This window comes from Rhinolophus sinicus, linkage group LG04 (assembly GCF_036562045.2).
Source record: "Rhinolophus sinicus isolate RSC01 linkage group LG04, ASM3656204v1, whole genome shotgun sequence".
NCBI classification, from domain to species: Eukaryota; Metazoa; Chordata; class Mammalia; order Chiroptera; family Rhinolophidae; genus Rhinolophus; species Rhinolophus sinicus.
The window spans coordinates 170,384,798-170,410,741 of NC_133754.1; the positions used below are offsets into that span (position 1 = coordinate 170,384,798).

At 38.6% G+C, this 25,944-nt stretch overlaps 1 protein-coding gene across 9 annotated transcripts in view; it reads left to right on the plus strand.

The window, feature by feature from the left end:
• Positions 1-25,944, plus strand: part of SNX30 (sorting nexin family member 30) — a 179,963-nt gene that overhangs the window by 60,497 nt on the left and 93,522 nt on the right. For all 9 annotated transcript variants that reach the window (XR_012495895.1, XR_012495894.1, XM_074330844.1 and 6 more), the window contains exons 3-6: positions 6,390-6,500; positions 17,995-18,153; positions 20,877-21,072; positions 22,505-22,704. Coding sequence is in view for 7 of the 9 variants with exons in the window: in XM_074330844.1 (XP_074186945.1) it covers positions 6,390-6,500; positions 17,995-18,153; positions 20,877-21,072; positions 22,505-22,704 (666 nt within the window). In the remaining 2 variants the exon portion in view is untranslated. The remainder of the gene's footprint in view (positions 1-6,389; positions 6,501-17,994; positions 18,154-20,876; positions 21,073-22,504; positions 22,705-25,944) is intronic.

Sequence of the window (25,944 nt, forward strand, 5' to 3'; positions counted from 1 at the left end):
GTTACTGATGACAATGGTGAGAGCAGTTTTATTGAGCAGAACCCAGTTTGTAGTGGGTTCGGGTGAGTGAGAAGTAAGAAAGAAAAGACATCACGAGTGTTGGTGGTTTGGCAGTGAAAGCGAGTATAGAGAAAGAACAGTAGTTGGAGGGGAATGTGGGTTTGAGGGGGAGAGGCTTTTTGTTTGCTTTTTAAGGATGGGAGAGACTTGTTTAAATGCCAAGTGGACAGTGTGGGTGGAGAAGGAGACCTTAGGCTGAAGATTGGAGAGTAGGATGGAAGCCGTCGGGAAGGTGGAAGGAAATAGTATCCTGAGCAGAAGTGGAGGGAGGGAGTGGCTTCTGATGAGGGATACGAACGGTTTTCATTGTTTCTGGAGGAAGAAGGGCTTTTTTTTGTGGCAGAAAGTTGAGTGTTATTTGCTTATAGCTGCAGTTTTCTCGATGGATAGATAATGAGGCCTTCTACTAAGTGTAGAAGTGGGCTTAGTTTTCAAACTTATACAGGCTTTGTATTAACTGATGTAGAAAATGAGGGAGAAGCCATAAAAAAGAATGAAATCTTACCATTTGTGACAACATGGATGGTCCTAGAGGTTATTATGCTAAGTGAAATAAGTCAAACTGAGAAAGACATATACCATATGACCATACTCATATGTGGAATCTAAAGAATAATATAAATGAACAAATAAAACAGAAACAGACTCATAGATACAGAGAATAAGCTGATGGTTGCCAGAGGGGAGGGTGGTTAGGGAGCTGGGTGAAAAAGATGAAGGGATTAAGAAGTACAAATTGGTAGTTACAAAATAGTCACAGGGATATAAAGTACAGCGTAGAGAATATAGTCAGTAATGTAGCAACGACTATATATAGTTGCCAGGTGGGTACTAGACTAATGGGGGCGGGGATCACTGCATAAATTCTATAAATATCTAACCACTAAGCTGTACACCTGAAACTAATATAAAATAATGTTGACTGTCAACTGAATGTAACTGATAAAAGTAAATAACTTTTTTAAAAAAAGAAAGAAAATGAGGGAGATAGTTGATTAAGGAAGTATAGAAAGATTTCTTGGCAGTGTTGAGGGTCCAGTTGTGGAATGTATTGTGTTGATCAGTGTGTTTGTCTGATTTTGTTTTTCCTTCAGCTCTACTAGAGTGAAAAATGGATGGTTGCATTTTTGCCAGAGTTGTGTGAATGGACAGTGGGGAAGGGGCATTTAGGATGTTGGCAAGTCAGAGGTGGAAATGATGGGTCATGGAACTTGATGCTGATTAAGGAAGGACGTAAAGAAAAGAATGGACAGAATGTCAAGGAACTGTAGGTCCCAAGAGCCTGAAAAGAGGTATAGGGAAATGGAAGAGTCTGAAATGTGGGAGGTGCTGGTTAGAGCGGGAGATGGCTAAATTTCTGTGTGATGACAGTTTGTGGAGAGGCTGTGGGAAGGAGACATTGTTGGCGTAGTGCTGGGTATTGTATGTGCGAACCACCTGGCTCTTGAGGGCACTCAGATTATGGAGGGGCTTTGGAAAGGAAGCCTGAGAGCCAGGTGCTCTCAGGGAATCAGGAGAAACGACAGGGCTGTCAGTAGATGACAGGTGTGAGGAGGGATAGAGATCGATGTATCTTGATGGCATGAACCTCAACAGGGTTATCACTGGGCTGTGGAGCGGTGGTGGTAAGGAACAGTGTGGAATGGGGAAAATGTCAACAGTAATTCTTGGTCTTGGGGTGGAGTGAGGTTTGTGTAACATGAGAAAAGGAGCCCCTTTCCACTTGATGGGACAGTAGGAAAGCTGTGTTCTTAGAGGAGAGCCAGCTTTCAGAATGTGAATAGGTTGAAAAACTACAGGACTTCATTACTAGTTATGAAATGAGTGTTCCAGAGAGCTTAGTGGAACGATCTCAGAAAAAGGAGGTACGTGGCAGCTTGTATCAGAAGATAGGAAGCCCAGAGCCGCGTGAGAAGAGCCCAAAAGCCTCTCCAGTCACGCTCAGGTGTTTGCTTAGGGCTGTGGGGTTTTGAAGCAGAATGCCATTAGCTGGCTAATATTTAATGCGGGAAGAGCTTCCTCTTGCGGGAAGGGGATCACTTAGACTTCTTAGGAGCCAGCTATGGCCTGGACAGATAGCACTTCTGACAAAGACCGAAGGTCTCTAGAGTAAGTTGGTTGTAAATTTTGGCTTGAATGGAAATTCTTTGGAATGGCTGCAGGCCACAGCCACTGGACACGTTAGCTCCTGGAAAATAAGAGGGTTCTTTTGTGGGAGGATGAGGCCCAGAGGATAGGTGCTCACCTGGGTGAGTGAATGATTGTACTGTGGCTCTGTGCTAGGCCTTCCAAAGTGTTGAATTAAAAAAACAAAAATTGTCAGGGATGCCCAAAGATAATCAAGAAGATATTCATATGGAGTGATGGTGAAAATGAATATTTTTCATTTCCATTCTAGTGACCTATTTGTGACGTTAGATGTGAACCATGACCTTGTGATTTTTGTGGGTCTTTCTAGATTATGGAACACGCTATGGAAGGACACAGAACAAAATGGTATAGTGGTTGTCTCTGATCCTGAACTGTGGGTGTGCACTTTTCTTTCTTTTTTATTGTTTTGTTGACCACGGATATTAGAAAATAGAGACAGACACTTATTACCTTATTTTCTTTTCTAAGTTAGACCCTGAATTTCACAGAGGAAAAATTAACTACAAACTCATAGTCGGACTTTTATTGGCAAGCATATTTTATGAGGACCATGAGTCTTATAACTGACTGGGTTTCTCTCCAGAAAGTCACAGTAATGTCTGTGGCCCAATTTTAGCAAGTGTGCTGAATTCCGAGGTGGGTGGGTTTCGCTCGCCTCATTCCTGGCTCTGCTTTTCTTTCTGTCCTTTGTTTTTCCTTTGTCTTTCTCACCTACTTCTAATGGATGTCATTTGATCGTATTTCACATATCTCCGTTTCTTTCCTAGAACACGTTGTGGTAATATTGGGTCAGAGAGTGTGAGCATCTTTCTGTTTCATGAGGATTATATTTTACCTTATTGCTTTCCACAGCATCGTACAAGTTTTACTGCATTGTTAAATCCCTTTTGTCCTTAAAGGAACTGTTAAAAAATGAGCACTTTTTTTTTGTACATGTGACTATAAAAGTGTTGTGTGAGAGTAATAGAAAATTTGGATATAAGAATGAGTATAAAGAGGACAGTTGTCATCACTTCTTGATTTTTCTTCTAAACTTTTATATCCAATTTTTTTAAAGTGTTTTTTTCCAGGACCCGTCAGCTCCAAGTCAAGTAGTTGTTTCAATCTGGTTGTGGAGTGTGCAGTGCCTATGTGGTGATTGAACCGGCAACCTTGTTGTTAAGAGCACCACGCTCCAACCAACTGAGCTAACCGGCCTCCCCTACATCCAAATTTTTAACACCAATGAAATCATAGTGTATATACAATTAATTTTGTATCCTGCTGTTTTCTCTTAAAACTATATCGAAACATTGTGTCATTAAAAATGTGTTACAGACATGATTGTTGATAACCATAGAATATATGCCATAATTTCCTTAACCATTTTTGTTGTTGGATATTTAGGTTGCTTTGATTCCTTTGCAATTTTAAATAATATTGCAGTGAACATCAATATACAAGTATCTTTGCCACAGTTTAAAGATTATCTTTTAATGGTCAATTCCTAGAAGTAGAATTGCAATAGTTAAAGACATAAGTATAAAGCCATAAATAAAGGAGAAAATACAGGTGAATATTTTAGAAATCTTGCAATGGGGACAGCCTCCCAAAGGATGAAACCAAAAGGAGTAACCATAAGGGAAAATAATGGATGAATTTAAAAATTGTGTATCTGAAAAATCACTTGAAAATTATGATAGACAATGGCTATAAAGAGCTTTCACAAATGAAAAGGACTTGATTCACAATTTTAAAAAGAGACCCTCACAAAAGAAAAAAAAGTACAGTAAACAAATATTTGAAAGGATGTTTAATCCCAATAGTCATGAAAGAAACAAAAGTAAAAGATAATATATTATTTTTCATTTATAAATCCATCAGAGATTACCAATGTTGATGAGAATATATGGTAAGAATATAAATTTGTATATTTCTGGAAGCAATTTGTCAATTAAAAATTTATATACTCTTATCTAGCAATTCTATCTTTAGGAATTTATCTTAACAGACCTATCAAACAGGTGCCCATGATGTTTACTGTAGCACTGTTTATTAATTGAAAAATTAGAAACAAGTGGGGATTTGGTTCAAGTATGGTATATCCATTCAGTGGAATGCTATATGTGTTAAAAATTATTATGTAGAACTGAATTTAGTGACATAGACAGATTTTCAAGATGTGTTAAAGAGATAGAAAATATGAGTGAATGAATGAATATGCATAGAAAAAATATGAAAATATATAAACTGTAATATTTCATTTTTCTCTGTTTAGAGGGGGTATGATTGCTCTTTTATTTTTTGATTTCTTTATTTTTCCTGAAGTTTTAAAATAAGTATGTCTAACCTGAATAAATAGAAGGAAAAAAAAGAAGTTCCCCCAAGGTAAAATTGGTTACAGCAGAAACAAAACTTGTGTTTTATTAAACTGCTTTTTATAGTTAACAAATATTGATTTCAAAGTTAGAGTAGAAATGTTATTTACATACACTATAATTTATGAAGTGGATTTGCTAAAGCATAATAAAGAGAAATGGTCCCTTGATATCATGTAACATTTAGGAAGGCAAGAACTAGAGCCCTCCATCGGTTCTGTTTACAATGAAAATCATTTAAGTTCATTTGTCACCTTTCAAAATCTATCTTTTATGGCCCCTTAATCATCAGCAAGTCCTCAGATAGGGCCTGTTGGGGGACTGTATGAGTTCTTGAAGAACGTCCCTTCCAACCCTCTTCTTACTGTTGTGGAAACCATGGCGCTGGGACGCTTAGTGGTGTCTCAGGAATCTGGTAGGGGTGCTACCAGTAGGACTGCTTATGTGCAGGGTTCTTCCGGCCCTGCCTCGGGAAGAGTGTCAGACTACCTGCCCTCAATATTTCCATGACCTTATGCCTGCAAATTTATCAGCAGTGATTTGTTCTGTGGATTTAAATATTCTCCCTTCCCCCCCACCCCCGAATATTACAATGCTAACTCCTTGGGGGAGTCTTCCAGTAGATCATACAAACCTACGTTGACTGAATTTCTCTCCATCTTCCCACCCCTACCACCCATCATAGGGGAAGGTTGTGTTTCATGGGCATAAACTGGTGCTTGGGACTCGGAAAAGGGGAAAAGATGCAGAAAGAGTTAGTTGGGGGTCCGTCCAAGACCCAGGCCTTTAACTTCACAATTTTGCCTAAATTGCGTGAGCACAGCTTTTGAGGAGGATGAAATCATAATTTTCAGTGCCAAAGCTGTTCACAGCTTTTTCTTTAATGAATGACTCTTGTTCGTGTGTTTTAAAGATATTCTTGGTGTTATGGATTGAAACAGACTTTTTGGCTTAAAAGGGCAAATTTATGAAATGTAGCTTAAGCCATTTTTATTTTGTACTTTAATTTCTGAGAACTGTGACTGTTGTATAGTCAGTACCCCCATAGGGGAAAATGGTTTATCTGAGACACAATTTTAGTTTGGGCAAATTAATGTGCAAAACTCTTGTTTTGCTACAAATAATTTTATTTTATTTAACATTGGTTTTCATTATCAAAGTGCTATCGTCATAATTCAGGAAAGAGGATGAGATAAATATTTTTCTTCAATATAATGACATTTTGATATTCCTTCTAGATTTTTTTCTTATCATCTAAAATATAATTTCAAAGTTATGGTTCAGGCCAGAATATGGCAGATTATGTAAAACCTTTTCTATGTTCATCTAATCTGGATCCTAAATGAGCAGGTGATCTGTTATTTTTTGTTTGTTTCCCCTCTGCCTATGGCAAAACTTGTCAGCATATTTAGCAGAGGGTGGAGGTGTAATTTCTTTTAACAGATTGACAGTTTTGGATTTAGTAGCAATATCCTCAGTGGAAAGAGTCTGCTAAAAAAAAATTCTCAAAGTTAAGCTTGGAGGAAAAGAATCAAATATTTCTGAACACAATTCTGAGAGATAGTTGCGTTCTTTTTCCTGAGGGTAGAAATAAAAACCTTCCACATTTTCATTCTAGATCCTTGAATTTTTAACTGGGTCCTGTGGCCCAGAGTTGTCATTCTGTATTGCTACACCCTGCCATTTGGCTGGTGCGTTTGGTGAAAAGAAAACGTTTTCTTGCCCAGTTTGGTTAGTCAAAGAGAAGTTTTTTCCTCCCCTTCTGCCAAGATATGCTCCTAGTCCCTTATGCTTATTTTGTTCCATTCTTCTTATTTGCAGAGTACTCGGGTGGAGTTTGACCTGCCAGAATATTCTGTTCGTCGGAGATACCAGGATTTTGACTGGCTGAGGAACAAACTGGAAGAATCGCAGCCCACTCATCTCATTCCCGTAGGTACTAAGTCATTATAGCTTGTTACTCACTTTTCTTGCATTATCTTTTCCAGTGGAGGTTTACTCAGTTTTCACCCCTAAATTACAGGCAAGTGCTGCCTTACATCTGATACCGTATTCACCCAGCAAATGTATGTAAAACATGTTTATGGATACTGAATAATCTATTTCACTTTTTGGGTTTTGGTTTCTGGTTTCTATACAGTATACCGGTTTCTCGAGTAGGGTGGGGTAGGTTTTCACTTCCATTCTGGCATGTTTTTGAAGTATAGAGAGTCCTAATTCTCATTTGCCGCCTCTTTAAAGACTGTTTCACCCTTCCTGGACACCATTCTTAAAGTTTGGATGGCTGCCACCAGGTAAAGAATGATGCCTCAGGTTACAGCTGGCTGGGCTTTCTTTAGACATGGGTAATTCAGGGAGCAGGAATCTAATACACAATCCACTCAACCACAGTTTTTCATTTAAAAAACAAACCCAAAAGCTACCTTAGCTCTATTTATTTAAGCAACATTATATTTATCTATTATTTACATCTGCTCTTTTTTTTTAACAGAAAAAGAGCAAATAAAAGTGAAAAGACTACTTAAAAATCAGCATACATATTGAGCACTTCTCTGACTACTTTGTTTTCAATAGAAATAACTATTTATACCCCAGATGTTTTGGGGGCTTTGGTGCCTTTAGGGCAATTTGGGTCATAAACCTCCTCAGCAGGGTTTTATCTTTCAGTAATACCCTTGGTTGAATAACTTCTTAGCACTACCAATTTTCCTGTTACCATTGCATCTCCTAGTGCTTCTTTCCCCCTATGGTTGAAAGAGGCTGAATATGCTGTGACACTGGCAGTTTTTTGAGCTTTCAAGCTGAAAGCAGCTGTGTTGGCAGTGCAGTGGTGGAAATGATGGGACTTGGCTGGGACTCCATTCTTTCTCGGGGAACCCCCCTCTGCCCCATCATGTGTCCCCTCTGCTCTCCAAGCCTGAAGTTTTGCTTTTCTGTCTTCTAATCACTTAAAAATGTGCCTGAAGAAGAAACTATAGTTTTTAAACCCTTGGAACTATTCCTTAAAATAGAATTCTAAACAAAAAAAAACACCCAAAAACTTAATTTGGCAAAATTGGCAGCTAACTAGTGAATTATTTTTTAAAAATAGACTTTTTATTTTAGAATGGTTTTAGATTCCCAGAATTATTGCGAAAATAGTACAGTGAGTTCTCATATACCCACATGCAATTTTGCTTATTAATATTTCACATTAATATGGCACATTTGTCACATTAAGTGACCCAGTAATGGTACATTATTATTGCCTAAAAGTCCTTTATTCAGGTTTCCTCAGTTTTTGCCTAATGCCCTTTTTCTAACCAGGATCCCATCTAGCATACATACAGCATTACATTTAGTCATCAGGTCTCTTTTGGCAGTTCTTGCTCATGACAGTTTCTCGGGCTTTCCTTGTTTTTGATGAACTTCACAGTTCTGAGGAATACTGGTGAGGCATTTTGTAGACTGTCCGTCAGTTGAGATTTGTCTGATACTTTCCTCATGATTAGACTGGGATAATGCGTTTTGGGTAGGAAAAGCACAGAGACCGAGTGCCGTTCTCAATGCATCATATTAAGGGTTCATGCTATCAGCAATGTTTATCCCTGTTGCTGTTAAACTTAATCGCCTGACTTGAGGTAGTGCTTGTCACGTTTCTCCACTGCACAGTAACTCTTCTCTCCCTCTCCATACTGTACTCTTTGGAAGGAAGTCGTTCTTTATGCATCATAGCCCACACTATGCATAAGGGGAATTGTGCTCCACCTCCCGGCAGATCGTGTATTTCCAATTTGGTGCTTAACAATCAAAGGTTAGATAGCAACACCTGCTGGTGAACCAAAGTAGCATGCATGGGTAGACGCTGAGGCCAGAACTGAAATGAAAGAGAATGGAAGAGTCTCCAGAATGCCCAGGAGTGATCTTTCAGTATGGTTTCTTATGGTCTGGGTAGGAGCAGTGAGAAAGAAGGTACTTTAGAAGAAAGTGGAGACTTAAATTTCTTCATAAATTCTTCGTGCACGTCTGGGCTAGAGAGAGGTTTAATGTAGGAGAGCATCTCTGACTTAAACGTGAAAGTCAGACTGGAAACAAACAAAAATTTTCCCCTATAGAAATTCATTTTACAGCAGCTTTGCTAGGAGATGTCTGCCCATTATTAAGCGTCCACTTTGTGTTAGTCTTTTTACAAGGCCTGATGAGGACCGTTGGGAAGGTGAGGGGTTGTAAGACAGACAAGGGAGCTCCCCCCACCCCCCGCCCACCCTGGAGAGTTTATTGTCAGATGGAGACTCAGTAAACATGTATTAGTGTTTAAATTTTCACTTATTTTTTAAAAAACAGCTTTATTGAAATATAATTCATATACCATACAATTTGCCCATTTAAAATGTACAAGTAAAGGGCTTTTAGTGTATTCAGAGTATTGTGCAACCGTCATACAATTTTAGAAACTCTTCATCACCCCAGAAAGAAACTTCCCACGCCTTGCCTGTCTCTTCCAAACCCTCTGCCTTTCCCAGTGCCTGGCAACCACTAATCTACTTTCTGTCTGTGGAGATATGCCCATTCTGGACATTTCATATAAGTAGAATCATACACCACATAGTCTTTTGTGACTGGATTTTGTCACTTAGCATAACGTTTTCAAGGTTCATCCATGCTGTAGCATGTATCAGAACTTCATTTGCTTTTTATTGTCAAATAATATTCCATTGTACAGATGTAGCACATTTTGTCTATCCACTCACCTTTGATGGACATTTGAGTTGTTTTTACTTTTCTGCCTGTGAGTCAGGCTGCTATAAATATCTGTGTGTAAGTTTTTGTGTGGCCATATGTCATATGTTTTCATTTTGGGGGGCTGTATACCTAGGAGTATAATTACTAACTCGTATGTAACTATATTTAACCTTATGAGGAACTGACACTGTTTTCCAAAGTGGCTGTATCATTTTACATTCCCGCTAGCAGTGTGTGAGGGTTCCAGTTTCTCCACAGCTCCATCAACATTGGTTATTTTCTGCCTTTTTGACTATAGCCAGAGTGATATCTCGTTGTGGTTTTGATTTGCATTTCCCTGACAGTTAGTGATGTGAACATGTTTTATGTGTGTCTTGGCCATTTGTTGATCTTCCTTGAAGAAATATCTATTCCGATCCTTTGCCCATTTTAAAACTGGGTTGTCTTTTTGTTACTAAGTTTGTAATAGTTCTTTATGGAATCTAGTTACAAGTCCCTTATCAGATATATGACTTGCAAAAATTTTCTCTCATTTAATGGTTGTCTTTTTACTTTCCTACTGGTGTCCTTTGAAGATCAAAGTTTTTTAATTTTGATGAGTCAAATTTATCTGTTTTTTTCTTTGGCTGCTTATGCTTTTGGTGTCCTATCTTAGAAACCATTATCTCGTCCTAGCTCCTATGTTGTTTTCTAAGATTTTTATAGTTTTAGCTATTACATTTAGGTCTTATCAATTTTGAGTTCATTTTTGTACAGTTTTATTTCTTTAACTAGTGAGGCTGAATATCTTTCCATGACTTTTTTGGACATTGACGTTTCTTTTATGAATGCCTCTTCATTTTCTATTGTTTTGTTGTTATTGTTGTTTTTCTTATTGGTTTGTAAAAACTCCATATTTGCAAAGGAAATGAACCCGGTTGGAAATATCTATTATTTCTCCAGTTGTCATATCTTGGACTGACTCCATAAAAATAATATTCCTTTCCTCTGAGTCAAATTAATTTTTTCTTTATAGTTTCTGGCTGTGAAGTCTGTTTCTAACCTAGAATGTTAAAAATATATTTCTGTGTTTTCTTCTGTCTTTATTTTTAATACACAAGTGTAGAACTTACTCTGATGTAAGATGGGAGGAACTTTTTTCACATGGTGAGTTGTCCAGAACCACTTATCAATCATCTTTATCATAGTTTGTGCATTACACTATATCGTGCATTGTTAGTTTTGTGTATTCTTGGTCTGTTTCTGAACCCTTGTTTCATCATTCTGTCTAGTCCAGTGCCACTCCTACATTATAAGAATTATTGCAACTTTACCAAACTTTTCAACGTCTCACTGGACAGGTCTTCTCTCTGTGCCCCCATCTCCCAATATATATGTACTTTGTTTTCAGAGGTTTTTTTTAGCTATTTGTACTTTTTTATTTCCTAAGATGAACTTTAAAACTTTTGAATCAGTTGGAAAAGTTGAGGGAATAATGGTGGTGAGTTTCTAGTTTTTTGTTTTGCTTTGCCCACTTGTGTCAGCTATGATTAAAACTGTGTGAGAATTCCTGAGCTTTCAAATTCTACCGCCTGTGTTAGGAGCATCGAGGTAAAGTTCACACTTCACCTGGGCTTCATTGGAGCCATGTGAAGTTGTAGGTGAACAGCCAGCCAGACTATTCTTCTGGGGAGACACCTAACTTCTTTCATTCACCTGTCCCTATTGGCTGTCCTGAGCCCTGCCTTTGTTTCTGGCCCCTGTGGCTCTGAACTTGGCAGCTTCTGAAGCCCTACTGGAGAAATCCAACCCCTTGCTTCCTAATGATATAAATGATGTCTGATCTGCTGGCAGTTTCTGGGTGTGGGCTGGGACCGTGTCTCGTGAGACCGAAGAATGGACACACGGACCCAGGAGAGGCAAAGAGTTTTAAAAAAAGGATAGTTTATTGAAAATAAAGGGTCAGAGATCCCGAGCGGGAGGGGGTCCTGAATGGGGGTGCCTTGTGACTGAGGCAAAAGTTTTTTCTTTTATACCTTCTGGTGCTCGCTTGGGGAAGGGGGCTGGAGCCTTCTAATGGAATTCATCTATCAGGTTTGTCCTGTTTGCCCATCCTGAAGGGATTAACGGAATAACCCATTCCTATCTATCAGCTCTGCTCCTTTGTCGGCCAGAAGGGATTTGAGATGATTTGTTAACCTCAAGGCTCTCATATCTTTGTCTTGGAGTGAAGGAGACATTCCAGAACCTGGAGTTTCAGGATGTGGCTGCTTTTTGTTTATTTCACCAGGGACCAGCCCCCTCCCCATACTAACCAACCTGTCTCACTAATCCGACCTTCGCTTTGCTGAGTAGAATCACAGGTGGTTGTTATTGACTGACTTTTCTCTCAACTCGGTCTTTTCTGCTTTGTGTCTTTAACAAATTCTGTCCTGTTACTAGTATCTTTGAATTGTCTGGTGCTGCAACAGGTTTTTCCCTTTTTACATTGCTTTGTTCCCCTGGACTTTTAAAAGCAGAAAGAAATAATCATGTTCTTAAAATGCCATCTTAAAACTAGAAGTGTGCTGGATATGTGTATTTGTCTTCCCATAATGACAATTCACTTTGTATGTCTTTGTTATCTAATAGCAGGAGCCACCAGAAAGTCTTCATTGTGACATGTTTTTGTTTTTTAATTTATTTTTTTGGCTCAGAAGTTGGTTTTAAACACTGCTTCATTTGCTAGAACCCAACTAGTTACACAGCAGATAGATTTCATGACTCTATAGGCACTGATTTTGGAGGTGAAACAAATGCATTTATTAAACTCTATAATGTTTAATTTCACCTGAAAATGTAATGCTTGCTTTAGTTTTTATGAAGGAAAATTTGCTGGAAGGATGCATTTGTATTTATTATGCACCCAGTTTTTTTATTTTGGGTAGTGGTAAACACATAGGAATTAATTAGAAGAAATTAATAATGCAACAACAGTTTTTCTTAATATGAAATAATCAGTAAAAACTCTTAACTTCATTTTCTAGTTGGTTCCTTCTTTGTTGTATTGTTAAATATACATGCCTTTAGTTTACCTGATAGATAAGTTAGTAAGTAATGAAACATTGGTTGAACTTTCAAGTATTTTGAATTAAATCAGGCTTGGTGATTGTTCTTTACTGGAACCAAGCTTTTAATCTTGATGCTCTTTTATTTATTTGTTGGTTATTTTTGCTTAGGAGCAATATTTTCTGTTAACTTGATAGGATAGGAAAAATAGTTTTCTGTCATGTAGTGGTGTGCACTAAATATTTGTTTAATTGCATAGAAAAAGCAATTTAAATGTTGACAAAAGTTAGTTCTTTCAAGACTGAGCAATTGAAATCTTTGTTTAGATTTCCTACCCAGAAATAGTGGCTTTTCAGTAACAAGCTATGGGAAAAATGCTTTTGTTTCAGATTATAAAATACTTTCTTATAAGCTCTTATAATATGGAATATAAGTGCAAGTGTTTTACCAAAGTATCAAGTGCTATAAAAATGTAAATATTTTACGGGTAAAACTTGAAATAGTTAATGGGTTATTGTAATGCTTTGCAAATAGGATTTTTGGTAGGTTCCAACACATATATGCATATATAGTTTTAAAAAAAAACTTTTTCATTACGGAAAAATGTTAAATATACTAAAGTAGTGAGATTCAGTGCAGTAAATCCTCGTATTTATCACTCATTTTCAACATTTATCAACTATGGCCAATCTTGTTTTATCTCTATCACTACCCACTCCCTCACCAGGTGACTTTTTAAAAAGTGACCGAAACAACAGAAATTTATTATTTTAGTTCTGGAAGTCAGAAGTCCAAAGTCAGCCTCAGTGGGTTCATATCAAGATGAAGGCAAGGCTGCTTTTCTCTGAAGGTTCTAGGGGAAAATTTGTTCTTGCCTTTTCCAGCTTCTACAGGCCTCCTGCATTCCTTGGCTCACGGCTCCTTTTTCCATCTTCAGAGCCAGCAGGGGAGCAGCTTTTCTCCTCTCTGACATCTTCCATTATTACAGGAGAATGGGTCATTGGTATCATCACAGGAAAGAATTCAAGGAAGTCAAGCAAACAATGCCATGCAAGCGGTAGATTTATCAAAAAGAAAAGAAATAGTGCGCTCTCAAAATGGCGTGAGAGTGAGCAGGGCCAAAAGAAGAGCAACTGCCCAAAAGAACAAAGAAGCTTAGGATTTTATTTGAATGAAGGCAGGAAATATTCAAGTTTTAGGAGTGGAGTCCTAAGCATTCCCAGGGCAGGTCCGCACTGACTACTCCTTCCCATCGGGAGGTGGGACTCCCGTGTTCTTACTTGGCCTTTGTTGGAACTGTCATGGCAACACAGGGGATGGAGATTTTCCTTACCTTCAGTGCTAATAGTATTATAATCCATTACAATTAGCTGTAGGTGCACCTTTTCTTAAGAATGATCTCCTTAGTTTCCTTTGTCTCCCCTCATGTCCTCCTTCTTTTCCTTCCCTCTCTCTCCCTCTGTGGGCCTCTGCTTTCTGCCTACGGTAACACCATCATCACACCATTGTTTTGTTTGTTTGTGTGTTTTTAATTGAGATGAAATTCAACTGTTTAAAGTGTACAATTCAGTGGCTTTTAATACATTCACCATGTTTTATAATCACCACCACTAATTCCAGAACATTTTCATCACCCCCAAAAGAAACCCCGTGCCCATTGAGTAATCACTTTCTATTCCCCATTTTCTTCAGCCCAATTATTATGAATAATGCTGCTTGAACATTTATTGTGCAAGTTTTTGTTTGAACACTTGCTTTTACTTGTCTTTGTTATATACCAAGGAATGCACTTGCTGGATCATATGGTAATTCTATGTTTAATTTTTTGAGTATCTGCCATTTTATATTCCCACCAGCAATGGATGAGACTTCCAGTTTTTCCACATACTTGCCAACACTTGTTAGTCTCCTTTTTTTTCTTTTATAGCCATCCTAATGGGTGTGAAATGGCATCCCAGATGATTTTTAAAAGCATTTGACTTAAAAGATATATGGAAGTTTCACCCTTTAGTTCACTCTCCTTTTTGCTTTCTGTTCTCAGTATTTACAAATTTATAAAAATATCTGGCATTCATTAGACATTCACCATGTGCTTGGAGCTGTACTGAGCTCTTCACTTGAGATTAATTATCTCATTTACAGAGTATAGATGCCCTTGATTTTACTAGTAACCCAGGTTCTGATGCATAAACAACCCAGGAGGTAATTGTAAAGGTGAGGCTGAGAGTAGGTGTGTCCCTTTAAGGAAGCTTGAAATAGGAAGAAACAAATTTTCGAAGCCATGTACATTTAGGAATAATAATGCCAACTACAGAAGGAAATTCTGTTTGCAAAAGGATTCACCCCAGGGTTCCTTTAAGTAGCAAGCTTCCATGATTCATTAAACATAAAGTTCAATGTACTACATCTGAAGAATGGATAAGTATTTCAAGAGGTTATCTGTTACGTTCAATGAGGCGCACCTAACCACTTATTTGCTCATTCTGCCTTCATCCCAATTCCTTTTCAGCATAAGCAAATGAGAGAATGCTCAACAGGAATCCGAGATAAGAACAGAAAAATATCCACTGGATTTGGTAATTAGAAAATCACTGCTCATCTTTAAAAGAGCAGTTTCTGCATTGGGTAAGGATGTGGCAGAGAAACGCAGCATTGAGGGCATTACCAAAGACAGTGTTGTTTTGGCCTGGAGGAAGGTTGGGGGTTGAGAAATCAATGGAAAGAGCAGAAGTAAAGATAAATGACTTTTTTCAAAAAGACTAAATGAGACAGGAAGGAGGGGAGAGGAGATGTAAAGTCAAAGGATAGTTGGGGTTTTGTTTCGTTTTGTTTTTTCAGGTAGAACGAGAACTAGCCATGTTTTTGTAAACTCAGGAAGTAGAGCTGGATGAGGAGGAGATGTTGAAGATACTGAAGAAAAGGTGTAATTAACTGATGACAAGTGCATGACAGTGAACTAATGGGTCCAGGAAACAGATGGAATAGTTAGCTTTGGAGAGGAGTATGTTCTTTACAGGAACCTGAGGAGTGGAGGTGAGGGTGGTGCCCAATGGATGAGTTTCTGTGGAGGAAGCAAAATGGTGATGCCCTTACACCTGGTTCCTACTTCAGAGAGATGCTAATCTGCTTAACATGAAAGGTTGGCAGTTGCATGTAGGGTTTAAGGAGAATGGCTGCCTAAGGGAATGGGAGAATTGGGCAGAATAAAGGAATTATCTTAAAGGACAACCATACCCTATTAAGACAGCTTCTCTGATGATAGAACATTCAGCTGGGTGGCCTATGTGCCTGACCTGGTCATACATTTCTAATGTTCTACCCAAGTGTAAGCTCTACTGGACCCCCATGTGGCTCTGTAATTTCATTCCTGACTCTACTCCCCTCCCTTCCTTCATTGCTAAACCTTTCCACTGTGCCCTCTAGAACTCCTTCTCTATTAAAAAGAAATCCCTCAATTTTTAGTCTTTTCTCTGAACACTCCCACCATCTAAAGATTGTACTGAACACTGGCTTCCCTGAAGATGAGTAAGTAGTCCCCTGAAGTTGCTGCCACTCCTACAACCAAAAACACACAAACTTATATTGAGTGTCTACTCTGTGGCAGGAATTGATCGAAACATGGTCAACCTTATACTTAATTTAATCCTCATGATAATTTTACAAGGTTGGTACTATTGTTATCTTTTTGTTTTGTTTTTTACAGACGAAAAAACTGAGGTACCAAGAGATTATAAAAACTTGACCAAAATCAAACAACTTGGCAGATATGAAAGATTAACCGAGGAGGCATGGCACTAGGGTCTTTACTCAGGAACTATTAATAGAACATACTGACTTTGCAAAGGTCTTTCAAGTTCAAGATGTCGAATTCCTACACACCCCAAATACTTCATTTCCAGGGATGCTGGTGTTGCCAGTTCCTAACTCTTTAATAGATTTTGTGTTATCAATCTGAGTTGCTTCTTGGCTTTTCCACTCCAAGTGGCTTAGGATTCCAGTTTTGGGGGTTGGCTAAGTTCTTGTTTCCTATTTCTGTGTTTTGCTTTTTTGTTTTGTTTTTTTGGGGTTTTTGTTTGTTTGTTTTTGTTTTGTTTTGTGGTCTTCAAGGGTTTATATCTTAAAAGAAAAAAAAATCTCTTCATGGCCATATGAGGTTTGAAGAGGTTGTAAACTTAAATGCTTGTTCCAATTTTTTCACATCTTCACCAACATTTGTTTTTTTCTTCTTTCTTTAAAAAAAAAAATTATGACCATCCTAGGGGTTGTGAAGGGTATCTCATTGTGGTTTTAATTTGCATTTTCCTAATAACTAATGATGTTGAACATCTTTTCATATGCTTATTGGGCCATTTGTATATCTTTGGAAAAATAGTAAGATCATTTTTTAATGAAAATATGCTTTTAATATTTCATACTAGAACATTTTTAATTGTGCATTAGCAGATACTCTGTTTCCTTGTGGTGGCAGTTACTTAACAAGGAAGGACTTTTAATCAAGCATTTGATCAAACTACTACACAGAAAGGTTAAAGCTCAGAGATCCTTTGGTAGCTGGGTAGTTTGAAATTGCCCACAATAGTGGTTGACAGTACATAGGGTAGAGAAATTTGTTTAAGGGGAGTAAAGGAAGTTACATCTTTAAAAAATTTTGAGTGTAAACCTAAACACACCAAAAAGACTTGGGAAAAGCATTTTTTAGATACATGGATTTGCCTAATGTACTTATTTCAACATCCACCAAGTTCTTTTATTCCTTGAACTAGGAGTGTAATCTTATTATATTTAAATATATTTTTGTGTTTGATGTTGTCTGCCTTCTTTACACTGTCTTATCTTGTCCTTTCTCACTATATCAAGCAAGGTAAAGATAACTATACTATTGGATTTACTGGTTAAACATTGACTAACTGTCTTCTGTATTGCATGGACTATGCGCTAGTGTTTCATTTTGTTTCTGTTTTTTGTTTCTGTTTTTTTAAAATTAAAATTTACTGGGGTGACAAGGGTTAGTAAAATTACATAGGTTTCAAGTGTACAATTCTGTAATACATCATCTGTATATCACACTGTGTGTTCACCACCCAGAGTCAGTTCTCTTCCATCACCAAATATTTGACCCTCTTTAATCTCTTCTATCCCCTCCCCTTACCCTCTTGTAACCACTGAACTGACACACAGTCTGTGTCTATGAGTTTTTGTTTCTTTATTTGTTTGTCTGGTTTATGCTCTGGTGTTTTATTTCTTGCATTATAACATTGACAGGGTAGTTGTGATTTATTCCATCCATATTTTTCAAAAAGGTTTATACCGATGACTAGCTACATGAAGATCTGACTGATTAAGAAATACTGTTCTTGTGGGTGGTGAACACACAATGGGATTTATAGATGATGTAATACAGAATTGTACACCTGAAATCTATGTAATTTTACTAACAATTGTCACCCCAATAAATTTAAAAAATAAATTAAAAAAAAAATAAAATACTGTTCTTGGAGGCAGAGGGTCCAAGATGGCAGATGAGTACCTTGGCAAAAAAAAAAAAAAGAGGAAAGAAAGAAATAAAAGAAAAATACTGTTCTTGGACAGTTGAGTCATAGAATGATTTGCTAGCCTGGTGGTTTTTCTGTGCACCGTTTTATCAGTTACTCTGAATATTTTCTTCCTGTGTTCATAGCCGCTTCCTGAGAAGTTTGTGGTGAAAGGTGTTGTGGATCGTTTTTCAGAAGAGTTTGTGGAGACCAGAAGAAAAGCTTTGGATAAATTCCTAAAAAGAATTACGGATCATCCTGTGCTGTCTTTCAATGAACACTTTAATGTTTTTCTTACTGCTAAGGTAAGAACAGAACTTTCCATATTTCTTCCCCCAAGTTAGCATTCTTTGGGCTTCTTCTTAAAAGCCGTTTTGGTCTCTCGCAAGCCGCCTTCATGCATGGCATGCTATAGTGGGCGTCATTGACCTGCTCTGTGTTTTTGATGAACATTTGCATTAGCGTGGCTTCTTCATGAGAATTCAGGAGAAACATCCCATTGCAGCAGCAGCAGAAGTTAGACTTTTTTCATTTGCGCAAAGCAGAGATGTGTTTCCTTAAATATGTCTTGGCATATTACTGGGTAAGGCCATTCTGACCAACAGTGGGCACAGAAGGGTTAGAACGTTTATTGAGTGTTTCCTTCACAAGAACCCTGTGAGTGTTTCCTCGTCACCCCATTTTATAGATGAGGACACTGAAGTTCATGGAGTCTGTACATGTTCCAGTGGCATCACTAGGAAATTGGCTTTTTGTGGTCTGAGGCCACACTTGCCCTCTGTATCACTGTCTGACCAAGAGAGGTTCAGCCCACAGCCAGGTTCCTATCAGGTGGGCATTTTCTAAGCCTTTGCCAGAGAAATATGTGGGATCTACCCAGCTGCCAGATTTGGTGTATTCAAACTCAAATTGATCATTCACTGATTTCTCTCTGCACTTCCCTGCTGGCAGAACTGGCTAGAAAACCTGAGGTACTCTACTCTGTTGGCAGAAATGGGATCTCATGCCCAGACTCTCATGCCAGCTTCCTTCCAGCTCCATCCATTTAGTTTCATGTACCATATTTCCATATTCAGGCCATAGGTAATGTGTTCTGTGTTGGCAAGGGTACTGAGGCCCAGGTACTTTCCAGTTTTCTTTTTCAAAATGGCAAAATTGAGAAATATTTACAGACTGCATCAGTTGACATTAAAGCCCTTATAGAGGATGCCATTCTCCAGACAGTGGAAACCACATGGCATAATCCTTTAGAGTTTGAATTTTTTTTTAAACCTCAATTGGCATTTAGCCTCATTGGTGATGTTCCCATTCATCTTCTCTTTTTCCCTGGAGGCCTTTTGCCCCACAGGTCAAACTTGTGTTCTTTTTTAAAATAAGTATTTCCTGGTGAACGGATCCTCAGATATAGTTCTTTAAGCTTATATACTAAGTAACCTCCATTCTGTTCCCCAAAAGCACAACGCACTGATTTACCCAAATTATAGGCCCACTGTCTAGGCAGGCCTTCAAGCTTAGTCATTTTTATTAAACAGAGAGAGGCAAGGGGGGTGGGGTGGGGGGCTTAGATCCCTGGTCACAGGAATCTGGGCCCATCTAGGACTAGGAATTAACATTCTGTTTGTATAAATAGGAAGGGGTGTGTGTGTGATTTATCTGTGGGCCAAGCAGTATAACATAATTTTTAAAAATGTCTTTGCATGTCTTAATCAACATCCAACTTCATGTGAGTAAGGGGAGTTGGCTTGTATAAACTGAACAAATTCTAGCCCTAGTTGAGTTTTACTTGCCGAACTATATACACTGAATGACCCCATGTTTTCTATATTTCTTTTTTCTTTTTAATGTTGGTAAAATACAGAGGGTGCCAAAAAAAAATGTATACACGTTTTAAGAAAGGGAAAAACTGTATTAAAATTGTACTACTCAATATATACCGATAACAAAAGATGAACACAAGTCCCGTTTGACTTCTGCAATTACAAGAGGTGCTCAAAGTGGTTACCATCAGCATCCAGACACTTGTGGTTATGGAGAACTACTGCTTGAGCAACGCTGACCAAAGTGTCCACTTGTATTGCTACACATGCCGTTTCAATTTCTTCCCGAAGTACCACCCGTGTAGCCGGTTTTCTACGGTACACCACATCCTTTAAGGTCCCCCATAGGTAGAAGTCAAGGGGTGTTAAGTCAGGAGAATGTGGGGGAAACTCAACCACACCTCTTCGTCCTATCCATTGTCCTGGCAAATTCTCACCGAGGTGAGCTCGCACGTCTCTGTGGAAGTGCAGTGGGGCGCCACCTTGTTGGGAGTAAAATCAGTCATTCCCAAAAACACCTTTTGAGTGAGCATCATACTACACATTGCTACCATGATTCAGTTCAACTTTGAAAAGTAATACATACATAACATCTCTTAAAATGTGTATACTTTTTTTTGGCACGCCCGTACACATAACAAAATTTATCATCGTAACCATTTGAAAATAGACGGCTGATAAGCATTAAGTATATTCACATTGTTGTCCAACTAATCTCCAGAACTCCCCGTCTCCCTATCTTTTCCTCCTCCCAACTCCCCCATCTTTTCTTTTAACACATGGTGAATAACTTGGTCTTGTTATTCAATTACTCCCTTACATGTTCTGCCACCACAAATGCAGAAGCACACCTCTTCCTTATGATGACTTGATCTTATCACAAACCAAAAGTGTCTTAAAGAAGAAGCCATTCATGCTGGGAGAGGCAGGGGACACTCAGTATGAGCCATGTTGAAATCAGTGTTTTCATCTTCAGCAGAACGGGTGCAGCCATCATATAGGTACTGCTAAATAACTATAAAAAAAAATATTCAACATGTTCATTAACTTGGGGAGGACACACTTTTGTGTCTGTGGTTAGGTCCTCTCACTCAGCTCCTTATTTTCTGAGTCCCCCATTTCCAAAAAGCAACTGCCTAAAGGAGTTGGTTTCCTGAGTCCTGGCTGTGCGAGTGACTGAGCCCTTTGAGTTTCTTCATTTGTCATCTTAGGATCTGAATGCCTACAAGAAGCAAGGGATGGCGTTGCTGACCAGAGTGGGCGAGTCCGTCAAGCATGTCACTGGAGGCTACAAGCTTAGGAGTCGGCCTCTTGAGTTCGCAGCCATAGGAGAATACTTAGACACATTTGCCCTCAAACTGGGAACCATAGATCGGATAGCCCAGCGGATCATCAAAGAAGAAATAGGTGAGCTCTTTGTTGAGATCTTGTCATGGCCAGGGACAACATTTGCAGAAATGACATTCATGTGTGCTAAGCAGAGTCAACTGCAGAAATGCTGGAGTGACAGCACTAGAACTTTACTTATAAAACTAATAAATAAATACAAGGAGGGGAGCTGGTAGTTGTGACCAGAGTTTAATTTTACGCTCCATCCTTTGCTCTGCGTTTCAGCCTTGTGTTTGCTTTCCCCAGGACAAACAACCACATCTGAGCCTCTAGACTTTCCCACTTTTCTCTCTCTTAACTTTAGCTTTCAAAATGGAGACCTTCACTCAACTTCCCTGCATTCATAGAAATAATCATTTAGAAAAACAAACTTAGGTATGTTTTTCAGCAGAAAGATGGTTCAAAAGGGTGGCATGGTGACTTGTGTGTGCCAAAATTATAATCCTAAGGAGCCTTCAGACTTAAAATTGACTCACCTACCCCAACCCTGCTGCATTTAAAACCCATTTGTCCTGACCTGGGAAGTTATGAGGCCTTTCTTTATTCCTCTTGGTCGTGGCCACCAGTTCCTTCCCACCCCACTTGTGGTCACTTGCTTTTCTGTATCCCAGAATTTTGGGGCCTTTTGACTTCTTATACATCTGTAAGCCAGACAGACCTTGAACCATGTTAATGATCATGCTGACACGTGATGTGAAACACATTAAAAAGAATTCACCAGTAGTTGCCATCCATTGGTTACTAAAAAAATGGTAACAGCATTTTATTGTCCTAGCAAGAATCCTGGTGACAAATAATAGGCCAGATTTTCTTGTTTCCTGTGCTTTAATTCTCATTTACCCAGCGATGGTGTCATGTGGGTACTGCAGACTTTGGAGATAGCTTTAGGTACCATGCACACTGAAGGACCAGTTGGAGTGAATTCTGTTGGGACCAAGGTGTTGGGGTGATGCCTGAGTGAGAGAGTGAGTCTGCCTATGTAAGACCACCTCCTGTATCAAATGTTTTCTAGAATTCTATTATGTTTCCATTGTGAGTGGGTTTTTTTCCTCCTTTTAAAAATGTCCCCTTAGCCCTATATGAAACACTGCACCCACTGCTTCACTGTGTGGGTAGGAGAGTGGTTATTTTTTAAGATATTTGGTGGCTATAGCTCCTATGACTTTTCCCCAGAAGGCGGTGTGGTCTCCATTATTCAGAGGCATGGCATTCCCATTAGGGTGTGGAGTTGATTGGTGTTATGATATAAGCTGTAACATGAGCTTTTCAAGATTAAAAACAATTATGTTTTAAGCAGTTTTATTTTTAAAAGAGAGTGTGCTCAGGTAGATGACTGGCCAAGGAAACACATCTTAATGTAAAGAGAGCTCTTGGCTGCAGTGGTTATTGAGTCAGTAATACCAGTGATTGCTGCCCAGCCAGATCGTACTGATTTCTCTTCCACCTTTAGAGTACCTTGTAGAGCTGAGAGAATATGGCCCTGTGTACTCCACATGGAGCGCCTTAGAAGGGGAGCTGGCTGAACCTCTGGAGGGTGTGTCAGCTTGCATCGGCAACTGCTCCACAGCCTTGGAAGAGCTGACAGATGACATGACAGAAGACTTTCTACCTGTACTCAGGGAATATATTTTATACTCTGACTCCATGAAGGTAAGCTGGCTCATTTCTTGTGCACTTAGGTATTTTGTTGTAGTCATTGTCAGAAAAGTAATTGACTATTGCCTATTTGCACGTGGTATAGGTTTTCTTCTCCCTGGGTAGGCAGCATCAGAATATGACTAACATCATGGACATATAAATAGAACACAGGGTGAACCAAGTATGTGATTATAAAAATTAAAAAAATAGTTTGGAAGAAATTCTTATTAGTGTTCACTAAGAGTTCAAGGGGGTATAAAATCTAAACAAAAACAGGATGCTGTGGGAAAAGAACAAGTCAATAATTAGAGCTTTTGGAAGTTAAAATACGATTGCTGAAATAAAGTTGAAGAGTAAAGTTGGAAGATGAAGATGAAAAAACCTTGGAAAGTAAAACAGACAAAAAAGTAGTTGAAAAGTAGAGTAAAAGTGCAAAAATACTGAAAATGTGAAAGAATGATAAGAGACATACAGGATAGTCTCATGGGTTCAGTATCTGACTCCTAAGAGTTCCTGATTGCAAGAACAGTGAAAACTGAGGGAAGGAAATTATGAAAGAAATAATACAAGGAAATCTTCCAAAGCTGAAGGACATGAGTCTTCAGATTAAAAGGACATTTCAATTGCCCAGCAAAAGAAATGAACAGAGAACCAACCCAAAGCATATGATTAATATATTTTTTTTATGATTAATATTTTATAACAAAAGTGATAAGGATCAAATACAGGATCAAGTGCTTTATTGCCCACACCAGAAATTGCCGCAGCCTGTACTGGTTGGAGAGCATAGCTGAAGGGAACTCCTATTATGGTGCCACCAGTTAGAAAAAAGGGTCAGTCTTCCTGAAAAAGATATGTGGCTCTGTATTGATCATCCCCATCTTCAAGTGAACATCCCCTGGCTACCTTCCAAAGGGGACCTCTGTGGGTAGGATTGATGAATCTCTAGAGAAACCTGTCAATCAACTTGGGTTGTACAAATGGAAAACCAGGAAAATCATAGTGTTATGAAAATATTCTATATCTTGAGAAGGGGAGTAAAAAAAATCAACCAATTTAAAACCTTTATTGAAAATTGCGAACCTATACAAAAGCAGAGAGAATCGTATGACGAGCTCTCATAGACCCATCACTCTTGTTCCATCTTGTTTCATCAGGTATGAAGTTTTAAGGCTCTTGATACATATTACAGTGTGGACAATGGAAAATAGAACCTGTTCCTGGTAGAATGAATCACTGTCTCATGTATACAGCTTTATAAGCTGCTAATAAAACATTTTCAAAGACAGGATCAGGTCTGGATCTCATGATGCTCAGGGAAAATGGTATAAATTTCCTTTATTTGTAAGATGGAAATAATAGTAGTGTTGGTGATAAGGATAAAACTCACACATGAGGTCATTAATTTGAAGCAGCTTTGTTAGTAATTACTGCAACTGAGGCTAAAAACCAAAGCTTCTGACTCCAAATTTGTAATTCATTCTCCTCTATTACATTGTGTGTTTTTTTAAAAGTTGAGATCTACACATTGCATATTTAATTCTGTGGCTGAAACAAGCGTAGGAAGGCATCCTGGGTGGGGGATGGGCAAAATGGGTGTGTGTGTGGGGGGGTCAAAGGTACAAACTTCTAATTATAAAATAGTAAGTCATGGGATTCAGTGTACAGCATAATGACTGTAGTTAATACTATATTGTGTATTTGACAGTTGCTAAGAGAATAGATCTTAAAAGTTGTCACAACAAGACAAAAAATTGTAACTAACGGTATGTGTGGTGATGGATGTTAACTAGGCTTATTGTGGTGATCATTTCACAGTATATACAAATATGAAATCATCATTTTGTATACCTGAAATTAATATAATGTTATATGTGATTTATATCTCAATAAAAAGGCATCCTGACTTGCTTAAAATGAACCAGAATACTTTGCTTTACTTATAAAGTTAATAGTATCTGTTTTTGTGAACAGATACTATCCTTGAATTTATCTCATCAAAAATGCTCCACAGTCCTGGGACATTACAGTACATATTGCTTTGTTCCTGCATGTGGCAAGTATGTTAGTACTTAATATATTTATTTTTACCTGAAGCAGGAATTTAAATTGTCATTTAGCAAGGATTTATCTGGCATCTTTATTAAAATATTACACAGTGAGACAAGCTTGTGTGAGTAATTGAAGTTACACATCAAAGAAACATTTATGTTTTCGTTCTTTCTTCACCCCAGGGGTTAGGCATATGTATTAAGTTTCTTGTTTACTGAGGCTGAACAAATGCTAAGCAGGTTAATCAAGCTGGGAGAATGGGCTTGTATGTAGTGTTGTCTGGGAAAGGGCACGGGAGAGGAAGTGTTGATTGGCAGTCTCTGAAACCCTAGCTCTGCCCTGGGTGAGCTGAATTAAGCCCAGTTAGAAAGAAATGAGGCCTTATGCTCCCCATCTTTCCTTTCCAACAGTAAAACACGTCTGTTGTGGTCCAGGCAGGACAAGAGTGACCTTTGCCAAGCCACGGCTGCATGTAGGATTGTCAGGGTCCAGACCTTGGGAGAGTGAGCGGTATCTTACGCGGCTCCCCTGCCTTTTAACATTGCTGTTTAAGAATTCTTAACTATATTTTATTCCTCGGAGAGAGAGTCGTATAATCCCACTTCCAAAATAATTTTCTGATTTTAAGGTATAAATAGGACAGATGTTGCTATAGAGTATGAAAACTAAACCTGGAGTAAAGGGCTTGCTGCAGGCCTGTTGTGAAACCTGTTCTTGTCAACTACCGAATGGTCTTCAGAACTGAGAAAGCCTTGGTCTTGCTCAGGTAGGGAGATATCAGTGTGCTGACATTGTGTCAGTCTGCTCTTTCTGTGACGGCCCTGCGGGAACCAAAGTGAGTATTTGTCCTCATTTGGAGTCGGGCCTGTGCCTTAGGAGTTTGAAGTAGTTGGGTTTTGGATCCATGGAGAAAATGCTGGAGATCAACAAAACCCTGTCCTACTGGGGCTAAGGTTGGAGTTCCTCTCTGAGGTTAGAAAGCTCATCTTGTCTGTCTTGCTCATTTTATAGATGAAGAAGCAGAGCCCCACGGGTAAACCTTTTTCTCTGTCCCATGACCACAGTTCTAATGATCGGTCAGTCACCTTGAATCTGTGTCTTTACAATGGCCAAGAAGGAAACCGGATAAGCTCCTGCTTTTTATGGTTGAGTCTCAATTGTGTCTCTTTAAGTGCAACTGTGATTAGGTACATTCTGTTC